This window comes from Coregonus lavaretus (genome assembly GCF_964263955.1).
Source record: "Coregonus lavaretus genome assembly, contig: HAP1_SCAFFOLD_991, whole genome shotgun sequence".
Taxonomy (NCBI): domain Eukaryota; kingdom Metazoa; phylum Chordata; class Actinopteri; order Salmoniformes; family Salmonidae; genus Coregonus; species Coregonus lavaretus.
Genome location: NW_028161979.1, coordinates 138,995 through 165,293, shown reverse-complemented (window position 1 = coordinate 165,293; position 26,299 = coordinate 138,995). Strand labels below are relative to the sequence as shown.

General features: G+C 42.8%; 1 protein-coding gene across 1 annotated transcript; it reads left to right on the top strand.

The window, feature by feature from the left end:
- Nucleotides 1-12,055: 12,055 nt before the first annotated feature.
- On the top strand, nt 12,056-19,617 carry LOC311119784 (E3 ubiquitin-protein ligase Mdm2-like; the record flags this gene model as incomplete). The annotated part of the gene is made up of 6 exons (XM_084194439.1): nt 12,056-12,100; nt 12,483-12,520; nt 15,033-15,096; nt 18,537-18,700; nt 19,253-19,520; nt 19,610-19,617. Exons 1-6 carry the CDS (start codon nt 12,064-12,066, stop codon nt 19,615-19,617), a joined length of 579 nt encoding a protein of 192 aa, XP_084050565.1. The 5' UTR covers nt 12,056-12,063.
- Nucleotides 19,618-26,299: the final 6,682 nt, after the last annotated feature.

The window sequence follows — 26,299 nt, the reverse complement described above, 5'->3', positions numbered from 1 at the left end:
TCAGTCTATGTCATGGAAAGAGCAGGTGTCCTTAATGTTTTGTACACTCAGTGTATGTTGTGTCTACTAGCTCATTCCCACAGAAAACTGCAGATGTGACCTTGAGCAAGGCACTTAACCCTAATTGCTCATGTAAGTCGCTCTGGATAAGAGCGTCTGCTAAATTACTAAAATGTAAATGTAATGTACCACCCAGTCAACCATCAGACTCCATTGTGAGACGCCTCAAATAGGATATTCAACCTTAAAGGCAAATCCAAGGTTATCTCAATATCTTTACAGTAGAAGCAAACAAAACACACCAAAACTGACCAGGTGAACACTGATCAGTAAAGTAAAGAGATGCTAACATTCTATAACGCTCCCTTTGATTTTGAATTTTAGGACCCCTTTAGTTATAAAAATATATATTTAAAAATGAATTTGGCCTTTACTACTATATCCAATAGAAACACATTGAATAACACATTCATAAATGGCCCAAAAACAGACTAATGGTGAAAACTGATCATCACATCATCTCTATCTGATACATTCAGTACAATGGAGTATTTTATTAGGATCCCCAGCGGCTACTCTTCCTGGGGTACAAACAGGAAACACAAAAAATACATACAATACATCATCAAGCACTACATTTACAATTTAGTCATGTTGCAGATGCTCCCGTCCAGAGAGACCCACAGCTAGTGCATTCATCTTATGATAGCCAGGAGAGACAACATAGTGGCTACTAAAAACTCCCTATAAAGCAGGAACCCAGGGAGAAACATAGAGAGGAACCAGGCTTAAAGGGGTGGCCAGTCCTCTTCTGGCTGTACCAGGTGACATATGTTTACATATCAGTAGGCTGTACAATACAAAAGGGGGGGGGAAACTATTCTAAAAGTTGGTAAGAGTCGAAAGCTAAAAAAAGGGACAAAAGTCATGCAAATTATGAGCCATATCATCCTCAACAGCAAACACAGGTTCTTAGAAATGTTTTCACATTTATTAAAAACAATAATACCTTATTTACATACAGTTGAAGTCAGAAGTTTACATACACCTTAGCCAAATACATTTAAACTCAGTTTTTCACAATTCCTGACATTTAATCCTAGTAAAAATTCCCTGTCTTAGGTCAGCTAGGATCACCACTTTATTTTAAGAATGTGAAATGTCAGAATAATAGTAGAGACAATTATTTATTTCAGCTTTTATTTATTTCATCACATTCGCAGTGGGTCAGAAGTTTACATACACTCAATTAGTATTTGGTAGCATTGCCTTTAAATTGTTTAACTTGGGTCAAACGTGTCGGGTAACCTTCCACAAGCTTCCCACAATAAGTTGGGTGAATTGTGGCCCATTCCTCCTGACAGAGCTGGTGTAACTGAGTCAGGTTTGTAGGCCTCCTTGCTCGCACATGCTTTTTCAATTCTGCCCACAAATGTTCTATAGGATTGAGGTCTGGGCTTTGTGATGGCCACTCCAATACCTTGACTTGTTGTCCTTAAGCCATTTTGCCACAACTTTGGATGTATGCTTGGGATCATTGTCCATTTGGAAGACCTATTTGCGACCAAGCTTTATCTTCCTGACTGATATCTTGAGATGTTGCTTCAATATATCCACATCATTTTCCTTCCTCATGATGCCATCTATTTTGTGAAGTGCACCAGTCTCTCCTGCAGCAAGGCACCCCGACAGCATGATGCTGCCACCCCCGTGCTTCACGGTTGGGATGGTGTTCTTCTGCTTGCAAACATAACATTATTTTACTCCAAACATAACAATGGTCATTATGGCCAAACAGTTCTATTTTTGTTTCATCAGACCAGAGGACATTTCTCAAAAAAGTACAATCTTTGTCCCCATGTGCAATTGCAAACCGTAGTCTGGCTTTTTTATGGCGGTTTTGGAGCAGTGGCTTCTTCCTTGCTGAGCGGCCTTTCAGGTTATGTCGATATAAGACTCATTTTACTGTGGATATAGACACTTTTGTACCCGTTTCCTCCAGCATCTTCACAAGGTCCTTTGCTGTTGTTCTGGGATTGATTTTCACCAAAGTACGTTCATCTCTAGGAGACAGAACGCATCTCCTTCCTGAGCGGTATGACGGCTGCGTGGTCCCATGGTGTTTATACTTGCGTACTATTGTTTGCACAGATGAACGTGGTACCTTCAGGTGTTTGGAAATTGCTCCCAAGGATGAATCAGACTTGTAGAGGTCTACAAAATTTCTTCTGAGGTCTTGGCTGATTCCTTTTCATTTTCCCATGATGTCAAGCAAAAAGCCATTGAGTTTGAAGGTAGGCCTTGAAATACATCCACAGGTACACCTCCTATTGACTCAAATTATGTCAATTAGCCTATCAGAAGCTTCTAAAGCCATGACATCATTTTCTGGAATTGTCCAAGCTGTTTAAAGGCACAGTCAACTTAGTGTATGTAAACTTTTAACCCACTGGAATTGTGATACAGTGAATTATAAGTGAAATAATCTGGCTGTAAACAATTGTTGGAAAAATGACTTGTGTCATGCACAAAGTAGATGTCCTAACCGACTTGCCAAAACTATAGTTTGTTAAAAAGAAATTTGTGGAGTGCTTGAAAAACAAGTTTTAATGACTCCAACCTAAGTGTATGTAAACTTCCGACTTCAACTGAATATGGACAAGCAATGACAGAGCGACATGGACTAAGATACAGTAGAATATTATAGAATACAGTATATACATATGAGATGTGTAAAATGCTTCACAACATCAGCTGAGCTAAAAGTTCCTGTTGTTATTTTTGTAATGTGCCATAAGGTTTATTTTATTTTATGTTTTTTTGAATCTGGTTTTATTGCTAGTTTGAGTTACCTGGCAGAGAGTTCCATGTAGTCATGGCTCTATTTAATACTGTGTGTTTCCCAGCCTCTGTTCTGGACCTGGGGACTGTGAAGAAACCTCTTGCTGCATGTCTTGTGTTGTACCGATGAGTGTCCGAACTAGCTCATTCCCACAGAAAACTGCAGAGGAAAGCAGTACCACCCAGTCATCTATCAGACCTCACTGAGTGTATTCAACCCTAAGGGCAAATCCAAGGTCATCTCAGTATCTTTACAGTAGAAGATAACAAAACACACCAAAACTGACCAGGTGAACACTGATCAGTAAAGTCAAGACAGGCTAACATTCTATAACGTTCCCTTTCCTCTGCACAGTTCTCTCACAGAGAGAAACAATAGGATTACAATAGAGTGTTACTCTTTCTTAATGTTATCAAATTCACTGTTACCACTTCCTTTCTGAGGTGAGAATGTAGTGACTTTAATCTTAACTGGTCTGAGACAACTGATGAGGCTTTTCTCTTGTGTGTGTACTCTGATGACCTTTTAGCTCAACTGATGTTTTATAACATTTTCCACAGTCAGAGCAGTATTAAGGCTTCTCTCCTGTGTGTATATGTTTGTGTTGTTTTAAGTTGCCCAGTCGAGAGAAACTGGCCCCACAGTCAGAGCAGGAGTAAGGCTTCTCTCCTGTGTGTATACGTTCATGTTGTTTTAAGTTGCCCAGTTGAGAGAAACTCACCCCACAGTCAGAGCAGAAGTAAGGCTTCTCTCCTGTGTGTGTTCTCTGATGAAGTATTAGCTCATATTTTGTTTTAAATAAACATCCACAGTCAGAGCAGAAATAAGGCTTCTTTCCTGTATGTATAAGTTCATGTCGTTTTAAGTTGCCCAGTAGAGAGAAATTCTTCCCACAGTCAGAGCAGGCGTAAGGCTTCTCTCCTGTGTGTATACGTTCATGTTGTTTTAAGTTGCCCAGTTGAGAGAAACTCACCCAACAGTCAGAGCAGAAGTAAGGCTTCTCTCCTGTGTGTATACGTTCATGTTGTTTTAAGTGGCCCAGTAGAGAGAAACTCTTTCCACAGTCAGAGCAGAAGTAAGGCTTCTCTCCTGTGTGTATACGTTCATGTTGTTTTAAGGAGCCCATTTGAGAGAAACTTGCCCCACAGTCAGAGCAGGCGTAAGGCTTCTCTCCTGTGTGTATACGTTCATGTTGTTTTAAGGAGCCCATTTGAGAGAAACTTGCCCCACAGTCAGAGCACGAGTAGGGCTTCTCTCCTGTGTGTATACGTTCATGTTGTTTTAAGTTGCCCAGTTGAGAGAAACTCACCCCACAGTCAGAGCAGGCGTAAGGCTTCTCTCCTGTGTGTATACGTTCATGTCGTTTTAAGTGGCCCAGTCGAGAGAAACTCTTTCCACAGTCAGAGCAGGAGTAAGGCTTCTCTCCTGTGTGTGTTCTCTGATGAACTTTTAGTTCAGCTGATGATTTAAAACATTTTCCACAGTCAGAGCAGAAGTAAGGCTTCTCTCCTGTGTGTGTTCTCTGATGAACTTTTAGTTCAGCTGATGATTTAAAACATTTTCCACAGTCAGAGCAGAAGTAAGGCTTCTCTCCTGTGTGTGTTCTCTGATGGCGTTTTAGCTTAGTTGATGTTGTGAAATTCTTCCCACAGTCAGTGCAGAAATACAGATTCTCTCCTGTGTGTATTTGTAGGTGTATTTTTAACTTTGATAGAATTGGGAAAATCTCCTCACAATGTGGGCAGTGGTGAGACCTCTTAGCTCTGTGATCTTCCTGCTGTTGCTCTCTGGATGTAGAGAATGTCTCAACATGGTCTCCTGTGTGAACAACATCAGAAGAACCAGTCAGTTGGTGTAATATACAGTACCAGTCATAAGTTGACACACCTACTAATTCAAGGGTTTTTCTTTATTTTTTACCTTGTAGAATAATAGTGAAGTCATCTAAACTATAAAATAACACATATGGAATCATGTAGTAACCAAAAAAAGTGTTAACCAAATCAAAATATGTTATATTTTAGATTCTTCAAAGTAGCCACCCTTTGCCTTGACAGCTTTCCACACTCTTGGCATTCTCTCAATCAACTTAACCTGGAATGCTTTTCCTACAGTCTTGAAGGAGTTCCCACATATGCTGAGCACTTGTTGGCTGCTTTTCCTTCACTCTGTGGTCCAACATCCCAAATCATCTGAATTGGGATGAGGTCAGATGATTGTGGAGGCCAGGTCATCTGATGCAGCACTCCATCACTCTCCTTCTTGGTCAAATAGCCATTACATAGCCTGTAGGTGTGTTGGGTCATTGTCCCACTAAGCGCAAACCAGATGGGATAGAGTATCACTGCAGAATGATGTGGTAGCCATGCTGGTTAAGTGTGCCTTGAATTCTAAAAATATCACAGACAGTGTCACCAGCAAAGCACCCCCACACCATCACACATCCTCCTCCTCCATGCTTCACTGTGGGAACTACACATGCAGAGTTCATCCGTTCACCTACTCTGTCTCTCACAAAGACACGGCTGTTGGAACGAAAAATCGGACATTTGGACTCATCAGACCAATGGACAGATTTCCACCAGTCTAATGTCCATTGCTCATGTTTCTTTGCCCAAGTAAGTCTCTTCTTATTATTGGTGTCCTTCAGTAGTGGTTTCTTTTCAGCAATTCGACCTTGAAGGCCTGATTCACACGGTCTCCTCTGAAAAGTTGATGTTGAGATGTGTCTGTTACTTGAACTCTGAATAATTTATTTGGGCTGCAATTTCTGAGGCTGGTAACTCTAATGAACTTATCCCCTGCAGCAGAGGTAACTTGGTCTTCCTTTCCTGTGGCGGTCCTCGTGAGAGGCTGTTTCATTATAGCGCTTGATGGTTTTTGCGACAGCCCTTGAATAAACTTGAAAAGTTCTTGAAATTTTACGGATTGACTGACCTTCATGTCTTAAAGTAATAATGGACTGTCGTTTCTCTTTGATTATTTGAGCTGTTCTTGCCATAATATGGACTTGGTCTTTTACCAAATAGGGCTATCTTCTGTATACCACCCCTACCTTGTCACAACACACCTAATTGGCTCAAATGCATTAATAATGAAAGAAATTGCACAAATGAACTTCTGATAAGGCATTCCAGGTGACTACCTCATGAAGATGGTTGAGAGAATACCAAGAGTGTGCAAAGCTGTAATCAAGGCAAAGGGTGGCTACTTAGAACTTAAAGTATAAAATATATTTTGATATGTTTAACACTTTTTTGGTTACTAAACGATTCCATATGTGTTGTTGAATAGCTTTGATGTCTTCACTACTATTACACAATGTAGGATGTAGGAAATAGTCAAAATAAAGATAAACCCTTGAATGAGTAGGTGTGTCCAAACCTTTGACTGGTAATGTACATGTCAATCACATTTATTTTTTGAAGCCCTTTTTACATCCGCAAAGTCACAAAGTGCTTTACAGAAACACTTCCTAAAATCACGAAAGATCAAGCAATGTAGATGTAGAAGCACAGTGGCTACTAAAAACTCAGTATAAAGCAGGAACCCAGGGAGAAACATGGAGAGGAACCAGTCCTCTTCTGGCTGTACCGGGTGGCGCAGCATCTCAATGCCATCATGAAACAGTTCAACTGCAACTTTTCATGCACAGTGAGAAGTTTGAACAAACAAAATTAGTTATATAGAACCTGCTCTTACCATGAGAAACAGATTTCCCAATCTTCTCCTCCTCTTCTTCATCTTTAATGTTGACATTCAGCTCCAGTGTTTGACTGCAGTCTTCCAGCTTCACTGATGCCATCTCTGGATCCTGCAGTGCAAACTGGGCTCCACTGTCACAATCAGGACCCACTGACTGTAGGTTTGGACTTAGTGTGGAAGGAGAGGGGCAGGCTGGGTTTGTCCTCACTGTTGATGTTACCGGACTTATACCTGAGTTGGCAAGTAGTAATAAAGAGAAACGGAAACAAAAGTTATTGTCTTGACAATTCAGGCACATTCTTTATTCTCTAAAAATATTTTGTATTTTTCAATCATCTAATTCAGTGTTTGACTGAAAAAGTACTAATTTTGGGTGCCGGTAAGGTATATATTTCGGTGCAGGAGCCCCACAATACCTTTGAGCTAATATTCCATAAGAGGAACATGAGCTCAAGCAGTAGACATTTCAGGTGCTGATATTCAGCTCTGGTGAGCTTCTGTCCAAATCAAACACTGATCTCATTTTAATAGATCAGGTAGCTAAGAATTGACAACAAATAATTAACATTACAAAGTACACACTACACAATGTACAGTTGAAGACGGAAGTGTACATACACCTTAGCCAAATACATTTAAACTCAGTATTACACAATTCCTGATATTTATTCTTAGTAAAAATTCCCAGTCTTGCGTCAGTTAGGATCACAACTTTATTTTAAGTGAAAATGTCAGAATAATAGTAGAGATAATGATTTATTTCAGCTTTTATGTCCTTCATCAGATTCCCAGTGGGTCAGATGTTTACATACACTCAATTAGTATTTGGTAGCATTGCCTTTAAATTGTTTAACTTGGGTCAAACGTGTCGGGTAGCCTTCCACAAGCTTCCCACAATAAGTTGGGTGAATTTTGGCCCATTCCTCCTGACAGAGCTGGTGTAACTGAGTCAGGTTTGTAGGCCTCCTTGCTCGCACACGCTTTTTCAGTTCTGCCCACACATTTTCTATAGGATTGAGGTCAGGGCTTTGTGATGGCCACTCCAATACCTTGACTTGTTGTCCTTAAGCCATTTTGCCACAACTTTGGATGTATGCTTGGGATCATTGTCCATTTGGAAGACCTATTTGCGACCAAGCTTTATCTTCCTGACTGATATCTTGAGATGTTGCTTCAATATATCCACATCATTTTCCTTCCTCATGATGCCATCTATTTTGTGAAGTGCACCAGTCTCTCCTGCAGCAAGGCACACCCACAGCATGATGCTGCCACCCCTGTGCTTCGCGGTTGGCATGGAGTTCTTCGGCTTGCAAGCATCCCCCTTTTTCCTCCAAACATAACGATGGTCATTACGGCCAAACAGTTATATTTTTGTTTCATCAGACCAGAGGACATTTCTCCAAAAAGTACGATATTTGTCCCCATGTGCAGTTGCAAACCATAGTCTGGCTTTTTTATGGCGGTTTTGGAGCAGTTGCTTCTTCCTTGCTGAGTGGCCTTTCAGGTTATGTCGATATAGGACACGGTTTACTGTGGATATAAATACTTTTGTACCTGTTTCCTCCAGCATCTTCACAAGGTTCTTTGCTGTTGTTCTGGGATTGATTTGCACTTTTCGCACCAAAGTACGTTCATCTCTAGGAGGCAGAACGCGTCTCCTTCCTGAGCGGTATGACGGCTGTGTGGTCCCATGGTGTTTATACTTGCATACTACTGTTTGTACAGATGAACGTGGTACCTTCAGGCATTTGAAAATTGCTCCCAAGGATGAACCAGACTTGGATGTCTACCATTTTTTTCCTGAGGTCTTGGCTGATTTATTTTGATTTTCCCATGATGTCAAGCAAAGAGGCACTGAGTTTGAAGGTAGGCCTTGAAATTCATCCAAATGTACATTTAAAATTTTAGTCATTTAGCAGACGCTCTTATCCAGAGCGACTTACAGGAGCAATTAGGGTTAAGTGCCTTGCTCAAGGGCACATCGGCAGATTTTTCACCTAGTCGGCTCGGGGATTAGAACCAGCAACCTTTCGGTTACTGGCACAACGCCGGTACGGTATATATTTCGGTGCAGGAGCCCCACAATACCTTTGAGCTAATATTCTATAAGAGGAACATGAGCTCAAGCAGTAGACATTTCAGGTGCTGATATTCAGCTCTGTTGAGCTTCTGTCCAAGTCAAACACTGATCTCATTTTAATAGATCAGGTAGCTAAGAATTGACAGCAAATCATTAACATTACAAAGTACACACTACACAGTGTACAGTTGAAGTCGGAAGTGTACATACACCTTAGCCAAATACATTTAAACTCAGTATTACACAATTCCTGACATTTAATCTTAGTAAAAATTCCCAGTCTTACGTCAGTTAGGATCACCACTTTATTTTAAGAATGTGAAATGTCAGAATAATAGTAGAGATAATGATTTATTTCAGCTTTAATTTCTTTCATCAGATTCCCAGTGGGTCAGATGTTTACATACACTCAATTAGTATTTGGTAGCATTGCCTTTAAATTGTTTAACTTGGGTCAAACGTGTCGGGTAGCCTTCCACAAGCTTCCCACAATAAGTTGGGTGAATTTTGGCCCATTCCTCCTGACAGAGCTGGTGTAACTGAGTCAGGTTTGTAGGCCTCCTTGCTCGCACACGCTTTTTCAGTTCTGCCCACACATTTTCTATAGGATTGAGGTCAGGGCTTTGTGATGGCCACTCCAATACCTTGACTTGTTGTCCTTAAGCCATTTTGCCACAACTTTGGATGTATGCTTGGGATCATTGTCCATTTGGAAGACCTATTTGCGACCAAGCTTTATCTTCCTGACTGATATCTTGAGATGTGGCTTCAATATATCCAAATAATTTTCCTTCCTCATGATGCCATCTATTTTGTGAAGTGCACCAGTCTCTCCTGCAGCAAAGCACCCCCACAGCATGATGCTGCCACCCCTGTGCTTCGCGGTTGGCATGGAGTTCTTCGGCTTGCAAGCATCCCCCTTTTTCCTCCAAACATAAATGGTCATTATGGCCAAACAGTTATATTTTTGTTTCATCAGACCAGAGGACATTTCTCCAAAAAGTACGATATTTGTCCCCATGTGCAGTTGCAAACCATAGTCTGGCTTTTTTATGGCGGTTTTGGAGCAGTTGCTTCTTCCTTGCTGAGTGGCCTTTCAGGTTATGTCGATATAGGACACGGTTTACTGTGGATATAAATACTTTTGTACCGGTTTCCTCCAGCATATTCACAAGGTCCTTTGCTGTTGTTCTGGGATTGATTTGCACTTTTCGCACCAAAGTACGTTAATCTCTAGGAGATTTCGGCATTCAGCGTCACCGGCTTACTAGCTACTGCCGATCCATTTATCATCACTCCATTTGTCTTGTCTTCAATCACACACACCTGGTCCTTATTCCCTCATTAGTCATGGTATAAGTGTTCCCTCTGCTTCCTTGTCTGTGTGGGTGATTGTTTATTGTGGAGGTTAGTGAAGCTCGGTGGCGCTTGTGTATCGTGTATTGAAGGGAGTATTTCCTGTGTGCCTTGTATTTTCCAGTGTGCATGTTTTGTGCCCTGGAGTTGTGTTTCTGCGTAAACCTGTACTTTGCGGACATACCGACTGTAATGCAGGCTCTCTGGTCCTCTAATACAGCCCCTCTAATACAGGCTCTCTGGCCCTCTAATACATCCCCTCTACACAGCCTGTAATGCAGGCTCTCTGGTCCTCTAATACATCCCCTCTACACAGCCTGTAATACATCCCCTCTACACAGCCTCTAATACATCCCCTCTACACAGCCTCTAATACAGTCCCTCTAATACATCCTCTAATACATCCCCTCTACACAGCCTCTAATACATCCCCTCTACACAGCCTCTAATACAGTCCCTCTAATACAGCCTCTAATACATCCCCTCTACACAGCCTCTAATACATCCCCTCTACACAGCCTGTAATGCAGGCTCTCTGGCCCTCTAATGCAGGCTCTCTGGCCCTCTAATACATCCCCTCTACACAGCCTCTAATACATCCCCTCTACACAGCCTTTAATACATCCTCTAATACATCCCCTCTACACAGCCTCTAATGCATCCCCTCTACACAGCCTGTAATACAGGCTCTCTGGCCGTCTAATGCAGGCTCTCTGGCCCTCTAATACATCCCCTCTACACAGCCTCTAATACATCCCCTCTACACAGCCTTTAATACATCCTCTAATACATCCCCTCTACACAGCCTCTAATGCATCCCCTCTACACAGCCTGTAATACAGGCTCTCTGGCCGTCTAATGCAGGCTCTCTGGCCCTCTAATACATCCCCTCTACACAGCCTCTAATGCATCCCCTCTACACAGCCTGTAATACAGGCTCTCTGGCCCTCTAATGCAGGCTCTCTGGCCCTCTAATACATCCCCTCTACACAGCCTCTAATACATCCCCTCTACACAGCCTTTAATACATCCTCTAATACATCCCCTCTACACAGCCTCTAATACATCCCCTCTACACAGCCTTTAATACATCCTCTAATACATCCCCTCTACACAGCCTCTAATACATCCCCTCTACACAGCCTCTAATACATCACAGGCTCTCTGGCCCTCTAATACATCCCCTCTACACAGCCTCTAATACATCCCCTCTACACAGCCTCTAATACATCCCCTCTACACAGCCTCTAATACATCCCCTCTACACAGCCTCTAATACATCCCCTCTACACAGCCTCTAATACATCCCCTCTACACAGCCTCTAATACATCACAGGCTCTCTGGCTCTCTAATACATCCCCTCTACACAGCCTCTAATACATCCCCTCTACACATCCTTTAATACATCCTCTAATACTTCCCCTCTACACATCCTCTAATACATCCCCTCTACACAGCCTCTAATACATCCCCTCTACACAGCCTGTAATACATCCCCTCTACACAGCCTCTAATACATCCCCTCTACACAGCCTGTAATGCAGGCTCTCTGGTCCTCTAATACATCCCCTCTACACAGCCTCTAATACATCCCCTCTACACAGCCTCTAATACATCCCCTCTACACAGCCTCTAATACATCCCCTCTACACAGTCTCTAATACATCCCCTCTACACAGCCTCTAATACATCCCCTCTACACAGCCTTTAATACATCCTCTAATACATCCCCTCTACACAGCCTCTAATACATCCCCTCTACACAGCCTCTAATACATCCCCTCTACACAGCCTGTAATGCATCCCCTCTAATACATCCCCTCTACACAGCCTCTAATACATCCCCTCTACACAGCCTTTAATACAGGCTCTCTGGCCCTCTAATACAGCCACTTAATATGCTGTCACCTGTGGCATGTGTTGGCTCAGATGTGTACTGATGTTTCAAAAAGAAGTTACTGAAGTTGATGAGCAGGCTTCTTTTTGCTAAACAAATTTGAGATGGCTGAAACGGAAACTGTTTCAGTATGCTAATGTTAGCCTTGTGTGTTTTGCTCTTTCAGAGTCCTCTTCGCTATGATCACACAAAATCTCCTAGCAGTGCAAAATCAAGGTACTTTTCCCCTTTTCAGTTATTGTCCTGTAGTTACTAGTTTACATTTACATTGACGTCATTTAGCAGACGCTCTTATCCAGAGCCACTTAGAAATTGGTGCATTCACCCTATAACCAGTGGGATAACCACTTTACAATTATTTTTTTAAATATATATATATATATTTTTTTTAGGTGGGGGGGGGGGGTAGAAGGATTACTTTATCCTATCCCAGGTATTCCTTAAAGATGTGGGGTTTCATATACATCACTTTTTGAAAAAGCCATTTGTTACGCTAGGCAGTTCAATGCTGTGTTATGTATTGGGGTTGATAAGACACTGAAGAAGTACCGGTAGTCTATTCAGAGTTTTTAAATGTGGATGTTTCTTTTTCCTTAAGAATCCCAGTCTCTGGATAAACCGGATAGAGGGCCTAAGGTAGGAAGACAACATAGAAAGAGGATCTATTCATTTTATTTCTATGGTAGACACACTAAACTAAATGAAGGGAACCCTCTAACCAGTTGTACTATTATGTGTGTTTTCCCGTGTTATTTGTAATTTATTCACTTTAACTCTACCCACATGTACATATTACCTCAACTACGTCAACTAGCCGGTGCCCCCGCACATTGACTCTGCACCGGTACCCCCCTGTATATATAGCCTCCCTAATGTTATTTTATTTTTTCTCTCTCAACACTTTTTTGTTGTTGTTTTATTTGACTTGTCTTATAAAAATAAAAAAACTGCACTGTTGGTTAAGGGCTTATAAGTAAGCATTTCACTGTAATGTCTACACCTGTTGTATTCGGCGCATGTGGCCAATAACATTTGATTTGATTTGAAAATCCATGTGTTTGGTTGGTTGAAACACTCCAGTGGGGGCGTTGCTATAACGGGGTACTGGATAGCTGCTATTTTACAGGCTCCGACCCAACTTTGCTGTTTTGTGATTCTTTTGTCGTAATTTTTTTTTCTCCATGAATTGTTTCCGCTGTAATTTCTTACAACCGACAAGAACTTTTGAACATCAGATCTGTAGTTACTTACCTTTAAATGTTTGACTTCGACTCATCTGCCCTGTTTGAGACCCCTTCCCTAGACCCACTCCAATTTGCATACCGCCCCCAACCAATGTTCCCTTTAATTTTTTTCATCACTGAGCAAATTTCAGGTCTGCTGAGTACCAACTCAATATCTTGTCTATTTACGACGTTAATGTACGCCAATTATGCACTTTCATCTACAAATACTAACACCTCCCAGACAGTTTACCTAACCCCTTCAATGGATTCTTCCAGGTTAATTCTGAAATCCATCTATATAACACAAGACACTGTGCCAAACCTTCACCCTGCCAGGCAGTGTTGCTGCACCAGGTGGGATATAGGATGAGTATTGTTGTTGTTGTGTCATTAGCAGCTATGAAACAGGTGGGATATAGGATTAGTATTGTTGTTGTTGTGTCATTAGCAGCTATGAAACAGGTGGGATATAGGATTAGTATTGTTGTTGTTGTGTCATTAGCAGCTATGAAACAGGTGGGATATAGGATGAGTATTGTTGTTGTTGTGTCATTAGCAGCTATGAAACAGGTGGGATATAGGATGAGTATTGTTGTTGTTGTGTCATTAGCAGCTATGAAACAGGTGGGATATAGGATGAGTATTGTTGTTGTTGTGCCATTAGCAGCTATGAAACAAAACAGCAGAAATACTTTGAAAACAAGCTACTGCAGAATATTTCTAATCCCCGACTCGCACATGTGCTCATACTTGGCTTTTGACTATTTTTGATTAGTGAATGTAATGCTCTTCACTGTAGAGCCCTGCAAATTCATACCCACCGATATCTAAATATACCCACGTTTGGTGGGTGGTAGGAGTTAATTGTATGCCCTACCCCTATACATATCTACCTCCATCACTCCAGTATCCCTGTCCCCTTACCCCTATACATATCTACCTCCATCACTCCAGTATCCCTGTCCCCTTACCCCTATACATATCTACCTCCATCACTCCAGTATCCCTGTCCCCTTACCCCTATACATATCTACCTCCATCACTCCAGTATCCCTGTCCCCTTACCCCTATACATATCTCCCTCCATCACTCCAGTATCCCTGTCCCCTTACCCCTATACATATCTACCTCCATCACTCCAGTATCCCTGTCCCCTTACACCTATACATATCTACCTCCATCACTCCAGTATCCCTGTCCCCTTACCCCTATACATATCTACCTCCATCACTCCAGTATCCCTGCACATTGTTGATATGGTACTGGAGCTGACTGACCCAGTATATAGCTAGCTTACTTTCTCGTGTTTTTGTTCTACCTTGTTTTTCTTTTAAAAATTATTACATGGGATATTGATTACGGCATTGATGGGTTTAGAAGCTTGTAAGAAAGGCATTTCACTGTACTTGTGCACGTGACATTTAAAACTTGAAATGTGAAACCACTGGCGTTGGGTGCGATGACATGCTAGCTGTTCCCAGAGACTTCGTCATTGAGCCAACGACTATAACGTTTAGCAGCGGTGGCAAGAAATTAACAGCGGCGGGCCACCGCTACTAAATTAATGTAGGGGAAACACTGCTCCATCACCCTCCATTTTAAAGAGTTCCAAACAGACTGTGTCAAACTAATTGCCTAGCCCTGGGTCTCACACACACACACACACACACACACACACACACACACAGACACACACACGCACTCAACCTCAAGTTGAAACAACATAGTTTGTTGAAGACTGATGTTTATGCTGCCACATTGTTCCAAGACGGTCTCCCTCGGAGCTTCTGAAGTGGTTTTTCCTGTGATGTCGTTTTTAAGTGGTCGCTGTGCCTGGGTGAGTTTTATAGACAGACTCCCACAGTGTCCTGGTTCACTGGTTCATTTCTCTTAACAGTTCCTCCTGTTTTAATCTGTTACAGGAAACAGACTCAGACTGTCCTTCATCATCTACCTCAGAACGGAGGAGGAGGAGGAGTGACCCTGGTGAGTACCTCTCTGTCTCTGTCTGAATAATGTGTGTTGTTGTTGGAGTACTCCAACAGTGTTTCCATAAGCCTACACCTACTAACTACACCAGTCCTGCTCACGTGGATCTGTGCTGTAACTTCCTCCTGGAGAAACAGACTGATGTCATGTCCGACAGGATGGCTTCATGGTGTCATGTCCCTTCCGTCTTCAAGAGAGCGAGAGTTGCACCCCTTCTCAAAAAACCAACACTCGATCCCACTGATGTCAACAACTACAGACCAGTATCCCTTCTTTCTTTTCTTTCCAAAACTATTGAGCGTGCCGTCTTTAGCCAACTCTCTTGCTATCTCTCTCAGAATGACCTTCTTGATCCAAACCAGTCAGGTTTCAGGACTGGTCATTCAACTGAGACTGCTCTTCTCTGTGTCACGGAGACTCTCCGCACTGCTAAAGCTAACTCTCTCTCCTCTGCTCTTGTCCTTCTAGACCTGTCTGCTGCCTTTGATACAGTGAACCATCAGATCCTCCACTCCACCCTCTCCGAGCTGGGCATCTCTGGCGCGGCTCACTCCTGGATTGCGTCCTACCTGACCGGTCGCTCCTACCAAGTGGCGTGGCGAGAAGCTGTCTCCGCACCACGTGCTCTCACCACTGGTGTCCCCCAGGGCTCAGTTCTAGGCCCTCTCCTTTTCTCCCTATACACCAAGTCACTTGGCTCTGTCATATCCTCACATGGCCTCTCCTATCATTGCTACGCTGACGATACACAACTAATCTTCTCCTTTCCCCCTTCTGATAACCAGGTGGCGAATCGCATCTCTGCATGTCTGGCAGACATATCAGTATGGATGACGGATCACCACCTCAAGCTGAACCCTGGCAAGACGGAGCTGCTCTTCCTCCCGGGGAAGGACTGCCCGTTCCATGATCTCGCCATCACGGTTGACAACTCCGTTGTGTCCTCCTCCCAGAGTGCGAAGAGCCTTGGCGTGACCCTGGACAACACCCTGTCGTTCTCCGCTAACATCAAGGCGGTGACCCGATCCTGCAGGTTCATGCTCTACAACATTCGGAGAGTACGACCCTGCCTTACACAGGAAGCGGCACAGGTCCTAATCCAGGCACTTGTCATCTCCCGTCTGGATTACTGCAACTCGCTGTTGGCTGGCCTCCCTGCCTGTGCCATTAAACCCCTACAACTCATCCAGATTGCCGCAGCCCGTCTGGTGTTCAACCTTCCCAAGTTCTCTCACGTCACCCCCCTCCTCCGCACACTCCACTGGCTTCCAGTTGAAGCTCGCATCCGTTACAAGACCATGGTGCTTGCCTATGGAGCAGTGAGGGGAACGGCACCTCCGTACCTTCAGGCTCTGATCAGTCCCTACACCCAGGCGAGGGCATTGCGTTCATCCACCTCTGGCCTGCTGGCTCCCCTTCCTCTGCGGAAGCATAGTTCCCGCTCAGCCCAGTCAAAACTGTTCGCTGCTCTGGCACCCCAATGGTGGAACAAGCTCCCTCACGACGCCAGGACAGCGGAGTCACTCACCACCTTCCGGAGACATTTGAAACCCCACCTCTTTAAGGAACACCTGGGATAGGATAAAGTAATCCTTCTACCCCCCCCCCCCTTAAAAAAATAAATAAATAAATAAATAAATAGTATAATTGTAAAGTGGTTATCCCACTGGCTATAGGGTGAATGCACCAATTTGTAGTCGCTCTGGATAAGAGCGTCTGCTAAATGACGTAAATGTGCCCTTGAGCAAGGCACTTAACCCTAATTGCTCCTGTAAGTCGCTCTGGATAAGAGCGTCTGCTAAATGACGTAAATGTGCCCTTGAGCAAGGCACTTAACCCTAATTGCTCCTGTAAGTCGCTCTGGATAAGAACGTCTGCTAAATGACGTAAATGTGCCCTTGAGCAAGGCACTTAACCCTAATTGCTCCTGTAAGTCGCTCTGGATAAGAGCGTCTGCTAAATGACGTAAATGTAAATGTAAATGTGTCATGTCAGACAGGATGGCTTCATGGTGTCATGTCAGACAGGATGGCTTCATGGTGTCATGTCAGACAGGATGGCTTCGTGGTGTCATGTCAGACAGGATGGCTTCGTGGTGTCATGTCAGACAGGATGGCTTCATGGTGTCATGTCAGACAGGATGGCTTCATGGTGTCATGTCCGACAGGATGGCTTCGTGGTGTCATGTCAGACAGGATGGCTTCGTGGTGTCATGTCAGACAGGATGGCTTCATGGTGTCATGTCCGACAGGATGGCTTCATGGTGTCATGTCAGACAGGATGGCTTCATGGTGTCATGTCAGACAGGATGGCTTCGTGGTGTCATGTCAGACAGGATGGCTTCGTGGTGTCATGTCAGACAGGATGGTTTCATGGTGTCATGTCAGACAGGATGGCTTCGTGGTGTCATGTCCGACAGGATGGTTTCATGGTGTCATGTCAGACAGGATGGCTTCGTGGTGTCATGTCAGACAGGATGGCTTCGTGGTGTCATGTCAGACAGGATGGTTTCGTGGTGTCATGTCAGACAGGATGGCTTCATGGTGTCATGTCAGACAGGATGGCTTCGTGGTGTCTTGTCAGACAGGATGGCTTCGTGGTGTCATGTCCGACAGGATGGCTTCGTGGTGTCATGTCCGACAGGATGGCTTCATGGTGTCATGTCAGACAGGATGGCTTCGTGGTGTCTTGTCAGACAGGATGGCTTCGTGGTGTCATGTCCGACAGGATGGCTTCGTGGTGTCTTGTCAGACAGGATGGCTTCGTGGTGTCATGTCAGACAGGATGGTTTCATGTGCTACCCTGTCAAGGCTGTTGGGGAAGATGTACACTCCTTTTATATATTTCAGAGACTGAGTTATGGATTGATCAAAGCATAGAACCACTGTCACTTTCACTGTGTCCGTCCAGACTTGTCCTGCTGTGGGGATAGGAGATAGGACCAGACCTAAGGAACACACTGGTCTGGAGGCTGTGGAGAATGTGTTCAGATGACTTCTCCTCACAATGAGTCTCTTCAGGCCCATAGCATCCACACACAGACACAACAAAGACATGCCTGTTCCTACCAGACCAGGGGGGAATCCACATCCACAGCAGTCCTAGCCTGATGGATTGAAATGGACCGTTTTTAAAGATGTTTTTTTATTGCTCTTAGCTACTGGTCGTACCTCAAGCCAATGCACATGTACGGCTATAAAAAGTCATTGATGTCTTGTGAACATCACATAAGATATTCAGTGTCATCAAGGAAGAAATCGCTTTGTTGAAGACTATATCAGTATGTTTCAATATGTCAACTGAGTGATTGGATGCACAGCATTCTTCTCTTTTGCCATCAGAGGAGAAATGGCTTATTTGAAGAAATTGTTAACAGTAGTATTTGATGTGTCAACCCTGCTAACACCACTGCTCACATCTCCTCTGTTCTATTCCAGCGGGTACATCATCGACACAAGAGGAGGACGGCTGTGAGCCCAGGAAGAGGCATAGGTCAGACAGCTTTTCTCTACCCTTTGATGACAGCATGTCCTGGTGTGTGATAGGAGGCCTGAGACGAGACCGGAGGAGCACTGAGTCTTCAGACTCCCACAGTAACACTGTGAGTAGCCTGGTGTATCTCTGTGAGTAGCCTAGTGTATCTCTATGAGTAGCCTGGTGTATCTCTGTGAGTAGCCTGGTGTATCTCTGTGAGTAGCCTGGTGTATCTCTGTGAGTAGCCTAGTGTATCTCTGTGAGTAGCCTAGTGTATCTCTGTGAGTAGCCTGGTGTATCTCTGTGAGTAGCCTAGTGTATCTCTGTGAGTAGCCTAGTGTATCTCTGTGAGTAGCCTAGTGTATCTCTGTGAGTAGCCTAGTGTATCTCTGTGAGTAGCCTGGTGTATCTCTATGAGTAGCCTGGTGTATCTCTGTGTAGCCTACTGCAGTACAACTATTAACCCTGTCTAAGACTGTAGTTTCATCAATCCTAAATTAAAGGAGGGTGAGATCCTAAACTAGAGAATACCTGTTGGGTTACGAAATTATACAGATGAAGGAATGAGATGATTTAATTCCTACACATAATGGTCAGATGATGTGACATGGGGTCGTTCAGTACTTTAGCTGTGTAAGTCCCATGTTACTGAGCTCTCTCTCTCTCTCTCTCTCAACAGGAAGTAGGTTCATCGGTCAGTGACGTGTGTGACGATGTTCTGAGCCAGGATCTGGACTCTGATAACTTCAGCGTGGAGTTTGAGGTGGAGTCCATTGACTCGGATGCCTACAGCGATCCCGAAGAGGCTTCAGTGTCTGGAGAGGACGAGGTCTCAGCTCACTGTCTTTTCAACTGTGTGTGTGTGTTTCCGCTGCATTCATTTAGCTGTGGTGCTATCACTGGGGGGGTGGGGGGCATGCTCCCGGACCCCCCGAGGAAACACTGGTGTGTGTGTGTGTCATTTCAAACAGCGCCCTCTAGTGTCCTGGGGTCAAACTGCAGCTGTTGACTCACTGTCTCTGTGGTTCTCTCACAGGTGTGTGAAGTCACCATCTTTGAAGCAGAGGAGGAGGACTCGTTCGATGACGACACTGAAATCACGAAAGCAGTATGTTTCATATTATCCATAATAATAATAATAAAATCTCACCAACACAAGGATACCACAGCTACCAATGTTCTGGTTGGTTAGTGTCTGTTGCCTAATCTAGTGGTGTTGTATAATCTAGCTGTATGGCCTGTTGTCTAATCTAGCTGTATGGCCTGTTGTCTAATCTAGTTGTATTGCCTGTTGTCTAATCTAGTTGTATGGCCTGTTGTCTAATCTAGTTGTATGGCCTGTTGTCTAATCTAGCTGTATGGCCTGTTGTCTAATCTAGCTGTATTGCCTGTTGTATAATCTAGTTGTATGGCCTGTTGTATAATCTAGTTGTATGGCCTGTTGTATAATCTAGTGGTGTTGTCAAATCTAGTGGTGTTGTCTAATCTAGCTGTATTGCCTGTTGTCTAATCTAGTTGTATGGCCTGTTGTCTAATCTAGTGGTGTTGTCTAATCTAGCTGTATGGCCTGTTGTCTAATCTAGTTGTATGGCCTGTTGTCTAATCTAGTGGTGTTGTCTAATCTAGCTGTATGGCCTGTTGTCTAATCTAGTGGTGTTGTCTAATCTAGTTGTATGGCCTGTTGTCTAATCTAGTGGTGTTGTCTAATCTAGCTGTATGGCCTGTTGTCTAATCTAGTTGTATGGCCTGTTGTCTAATCTAGTGGTGTTGTCTAATCTAGTTGTATTGCCTGTTGTCTAATCTAGCTGTATGGCCTGTTGTCTAATCTAGTTGTATGGCCTGTTGTCTAATCTAGTGGTGTTGTCTAATCTAGTGGTGTTGTCTAATCTAGTTGTATTGCCTGTTGTCTAATCTAGTTGTATGGCCTGTTGTATAATCTAGCTGTATGGCCTGTTGTCTAATCTAGTTGTATGCCCTGTTGTCTAATCTAGTTGTATGGCCTGTTGTCTAATCTAGCTGTATGGCCTGTTGTCTAATCTAGTTGTATGGCCTGTTGTCTAATCTAGCTGTATGGCCTGTTGTCTAATCTAGTTGTATGGCCTGTTGTCTAATCTAGTGGTGTTGTCTAATCTAGTTGTATGGCCTGTTGTCTAATCTAGTTGTATTGCCTGTTGTCTAATCTAGTTGTATGGCCTGTTGTCTAATCTAGCTGTATGGCCTGTTGTCTAATCTAGTTGTATGGCCTGTTGTCTAATCTAGCGCTGTTGTATAATCTAGCTGTATTGCCTGTTGTATAATCTAGTTGTATTGCCTGATGTATAATCTAGTTGTATGGCCAGTTGTCTAATCTAGTGGTGTTGTCTAATCTAGTGGTGTTGTCTAATCTAGTTGTATGGCCTGTTGTCTAATCTAGCTGTATGGCCTGTTGTCTAATCTAGTTCTATGGCCTGTTGTCTAATCTAGTTGTATGGCCTGTTGTCTAATCTAGCTGTATGGCCTGTTGTCTAATCTAGTCGTGTTGTATAATCTAGCTGTATGGCCTGTTGTCTAATCTAGTTGTATGGCCTGTTGTCTAATCTAGTGGTGTTGTCTAATCTAGCTGTATTGCCTGTTATCTAATCTAGTTGTATGGCCTGTTGTCTAATGTAGTTGTATGGCCTGTTGTCTAATCTAGTTGTATGGCCTGTTGTCTAATCTAGTGGTGTTGTCTAATTTAGCTGTATTGCCTGTTGTCTAATCTAGCTGTATTGCCTGTTGTCTAATCTAGTTGTATGGCCTGTTGTCTAATCTAGTTGTATGGCCTGTTGTCTAATCTAGTTGTAGTGTCTGTTGTCTAATCTAGTTGTATGGCCTGTTGTCTAATCTAGTGGTGTTGTCTAATCTAGCTGTATGGCCTGTTGTCTAATCTAGCTGTATGGCCTGTTGTCTAATCTAGCTGTATTGCCTGTTGTCTAATCTAGTTGTATGGCCTGTTGTCTAATCTAGCTGTATGGCCTGTTGTCTAATCTAGTTGTATGGCCTGTTGTCTAATGTAGTTGTATGGCCTGTTGTCTAATCTAGTTGTATGGCCTGTTGTCTAATCTAGTGGTGTTGTCTAATTTAGCTGTATTGCCTGTTGTCTAATCTAGCTGTATTGCCTGTTGTCTAATCTAGTTGTATGGCCTGTTGTCTAATCTAGTTGTATGGCCTGTTGTCTAATCTAGTTGTAGTGTCTGTTGTCTAATCTAGTTGTATGGCCTGTTGTCTAATCTAGTGGTGTTGTCTAATCTAGCTGTATGGCCTGTTGTCTAATCTAGCTGTATGGCCTGTTGTCTAATCTAGCTGTATTGCCTGTTGTCTAATCTAGTTGTATTGCCTGTTGTCTAATCTAGCTGTATTGCCTGTTGTCTAATCTAGTTGTATGGCCTGTTGTCTAATCTAGTTGTAGTGTCTGTTGTCTAATCTAGTTGTATGGCCTGTTGTCTAATCTAGTGGTGTTGTCTAATCTAGCTGTATGGCCTGTTGTCTAATCTAGCTGTATGGCCTGTTGTCTAATCTAGCTGTATGGCCTGTTGTCTAATCTAGCTGTATGGCCTGTTGTCTAATCTAGTTGTATGGCCTGTTGTCTAATCTAGTTATATGGCCTGTTGTCTAATCTAGTGGTGTTGTCTAATCTAGCTGTATTGCCTGTTGTCTAATCTAGTTGTATTGCCTGTTGTCTAATCTAGCTGTATGGCCTGTTGTATAATCTAGCTGTATGGCCTGTTGTCTAATCTAGTTGTATGGCCTGTTGTCTAATCTAGTGGTGTTGTCTAATCTAGCTGTATTGCCTGTTATCTAATCTAGTTGTATGGCCTGTTGTCTAATCTAGCTGTATGGCCTGTTGTCTAATCTAGTTGTATTGCCTGTTGTCTAATCTAGTTGTATGGCCTGTTGTCTAATCTAGTTGTATGGCCTGTTGTCTAATCTAGTGGTGTTGTCTAATCTAGCTGTATGGCCTGTTGTCTAATCTAGCTGTATTGCCTGTTGTCTAATCTAGCTGTATTGCCTGTTGTTTAATCTAGTTGTATGGCCTGTTGTCTAATCTAGCTGTATGGCCTGTTGTCTAATCTAGTTGTATGGCCTGTTGTCTAATCTAGTGGTGTTGTCTAATCTAGTTGTATGGCCTGTTGTCTAATCTAGTTGTATGGCCTGTTGTCTAATCTAGCTGTATGGCCTGTTGTCTAATCTAGTGGTGTTGTCTAATCTAGCTGTATTGCCTGTTGTCTAATCTAGTTGTATGGCCTGTTGTCTAATCTAGTTGTAGTGTCTGTTGTCTAATCTAGCTGTATGGCCTGTTGTATAATCTAGTGGTGATGTCTAATCTAGTTGTATGGCCAGTTGTCTAATCTAGTTGTATGGCCTGTTGTCTAATCTAGTTGTATGGCCTGTTGTCTAATCTAGTTGTAGTGTCTGTTGTCTAATCTAGCTGTATGGCCTGTTGTATAATCTAGTGGTGATGTCTAATCTAGTTGTATGGCCAGTTGTCTAATCTAGTTGTATGGCCTGTTGTCTAATCTAGTGGTGTTGTCTAATCTAGTGGTGTTGTCTAATCTAGCTGTATGGCCTGTTGTCTAATCTAGCTGTATTGCCTGTTGTCTAATCTAGTGGTGTTGTCTAATCTAGTTGTATTGCCTGTTGTCTAATCTAGTTGTATGGCCTGTTGTCTAATCTAGTGGTGTTGTCTAATCTAGCTGTATTGCCTGTTGTCTAATCTAGTTGTATGGCCTGTTGTCTAATCTAGTTGTAGTGTCTGTTGCCTAATCTAGTGCTGTTGTCTAATCTAGTGGTGTTGTCTAATCTAGCTGTATGGCCTGTTGTCTAATCTAGATGTATGGCCTGTTGTCTAATCTAGCTGTATTGCCTGTTGTCTAATGTAGTTGTATGGCCTGTTGTTTAATCTAGTTGTATGGCCTGTTGTCTAATCTAGTTGTATGGCCTGTTGTCTAATCTAGCTGTATGGCCTGTTGTCTAATCTAGCTGTATGGCCTGTTGTATAATCTAGTTGTATGGCCTGTTGTATAATCTAGTTGTATGGCCTGTTGTCTAATCTAGTGGTGTTGTCTAATCTAGCTGTATGGCCTGTTGTCTAATCTAGTTGAATGGCCTGTTGTCTAATCTAGTGGTGTTGTCTAATCTAGCTGTATGGCCTGTTGTCTAATCTAGTGGTGTTGTCTAATCTAGTTGTATGGCCTGTTGTCTAATCTAGTGGTGTTGTCTAATCTAGCTGTATGGCCTGTTGTCTAATCTAGTTGTATGGCCTGTTGTCTAATCTAGTGGTGTTGTCTAATCTAGCTGTATGGCCTGTTGTCTAATCTAGTGGTGTTGTCTAATCTAGTTGTATGGCCTGTTGTCTAATCTAGTGGTGTTGTCTAATCTAGCTGTATGGCCTGTTGTCTAATCTAGTGGTGTTGTCTAATCTAGTTGTATGGCCTGTTGTCTAATCTAGTGGTGTTGTCTAATCTAGCTGTATGGCCTGTTGTCTAATCTAGTGGTGTTGTCTAATCTAGTTGTATGGCCTGTTGTCTAATCTAGTGGTGTTGTCTAATCTAGCTGTATGGCCTGTTGTCTAATCTAGTTGTATGGCCTGTTGTCTAATCTAGTGGTGTTGTCTAATCTAGTTGTATTGCCTGTTGTCTAATCTAGCTGTATGGCCTGTTGTCTAATCTAGTTGTATGGCCTGTTGTCTAATCTAGTGGTGTTGTCTAATCTAGTTGTATTGCCTGTTGTCTAATCTAGTTGTATGGCCTGTTGTATAATCTAGCTGTATGGCCTGTTGTCTAATCTAGTTGTATGCCCTGTTGTCTAATCTAGTTGTATGGCCTGTTGTCTAATCTAGCTGTATGGCCTGTTGTCTAATCTAGTTGTATGGCCTGTTGTCTAATCTAGCTGTATGGCCTGTTGTCTAATCTAGTTGTATGGCCTGTTGTCTAATCTAGTGGTGTTGTCTAATCTAGTTGTATGGCCTGTTGTCTAATCTAGTTGTATTGCCTGTTGTCTAATCTAGTTGTATGGCCTGTTGTCTAATCTAGCTGTATGGCCTGTTGTCTAATCTAGTTGTATGGCCTGTTGTCTAATCTAGCGCTGTTGTATAATCTAGCTGTATTGCCTGTTGTATAATCTAGTTGTATTGCCTGATGTATAATCTAGTTGTATGGCCAGTTGTCTAATCTAGTGGTGTTGTCTAATCTAGTGGTGTTGTCTAATCTAGTTGTATGGCCTGTTGTCTAATCTAGTTGTATGGCCTGTTGTCTAATCTAGTGGTGTTGTCTAATCTAGCTGTATGGCCTGTTGTCTAATCTAGCTGTATTGCCTGTTGTCTAATCTAGCTGTATTGCCTGTTGTATAATCTAGTTGTATGGGCTGTTGTCTAATCTAGTTGTATGGCCTGTTGTTTAATCTAGTTGTATGGCCTGTTGTCTAATCTAGCTGTATGGCCTGTTGTCTAATCTAGTTGTATGGCCTGTTGTCTAATCTAGTGGTGTTGTCTAATCTAGTTGTATGGCCTGTTGTCTAATCTAGTTGTATGGCCTGTTGTCTAATCTAGCTGTATGGCCTGTTGTCTAATCTAGTGGTGTTGTCTAATCTAGCTGTATTGCCTGTTGTCTAATCTAGTTGTATGGCCTGTTGTCTAATCTAGTTGTAGTGTCTGTTGTCTAATCTAGCTGTATGGCCTGTTGTATAATCTAGTGGTGATGTCTAATCTAGTTGTATGGCCAGTTGTCTAATCTAGTTGTATGGCCTGTTGTCTAATCTAGTTGTATGGCCTGTTGTCTAATCTAGTTGTAGTGGTGATGTCTAATCTAGTTGTATGGCCAGTTGTCTAATCTAGTTGTATGGCCTGTTGTCTAATCTAGTGGTGTTGTCTAATCTAGTGGTGTTGTCTAATCTAGCTGTATGGCCTGTTGTCTAATCTAGCTGTATTGCCTGTTGTCTAATCTAGTGGTGTTGTCTAATCTAGTTGTATTGCCTGTTGTCTAATCTAGTTGTATGGCCTGTTGTCTAATCTAGTGGTGTTGTCTAATCTAGCTGTATTGCCTGTTGTCTAATCTAGTTGTATGGCCTGTTGTCTAATCTAGTTGTAGTGTCTGTTGCCTAATCTAGTGCTGTTGTCTAATCTAGTGGTGTTGTCTAATCTAGCTGTATGGCCTGTTGTCTAATCTAGCTGTATGGCCTGTTGTCTAATCTAGCTGTATTGCCTGTTGTCTAATGTAGTTGTATGGCCTGTTGTTTAATCTAGTTGTATGGCCTGTTGTCTAATCTAGTTGTATGGCCTGTTGTCTAATCTAGCTGTATGGCCTGTTGTCTAATCTAGCTGTATGGCCTGTTGTATAATCTAGTTGTATGGCCTGTTGTATAATCTAGTTGTATGGCCTGTTGTCTAATCTAGTGGTGTTGTCTAATCTAGTTGTATGGCCTGTTGTCTAATCTAGTTGTATTGCCTGTTGTCTAATATAGCTGTATGGCCTGTTGTATAATCTAGTTGTATGGCCTGTTGTCTAATCTAGTTGTATGGCCTGTTGTCTAATCTAGTGGTGTTGTCTAATCTAGCTGTATGGCCTGTTGTCTAATCTAGTTGTATGGCCTGTTGTCTAATCTAGTGGTGTTGTCTAATCTAGCTGTATGGCCTGTTGTCTAATCTAGCTGTATGGCCTGTTGTCTAATCTAGTGGTGTTGTCTAATCTAGTTGTATGGCCTGTTGTCTAAT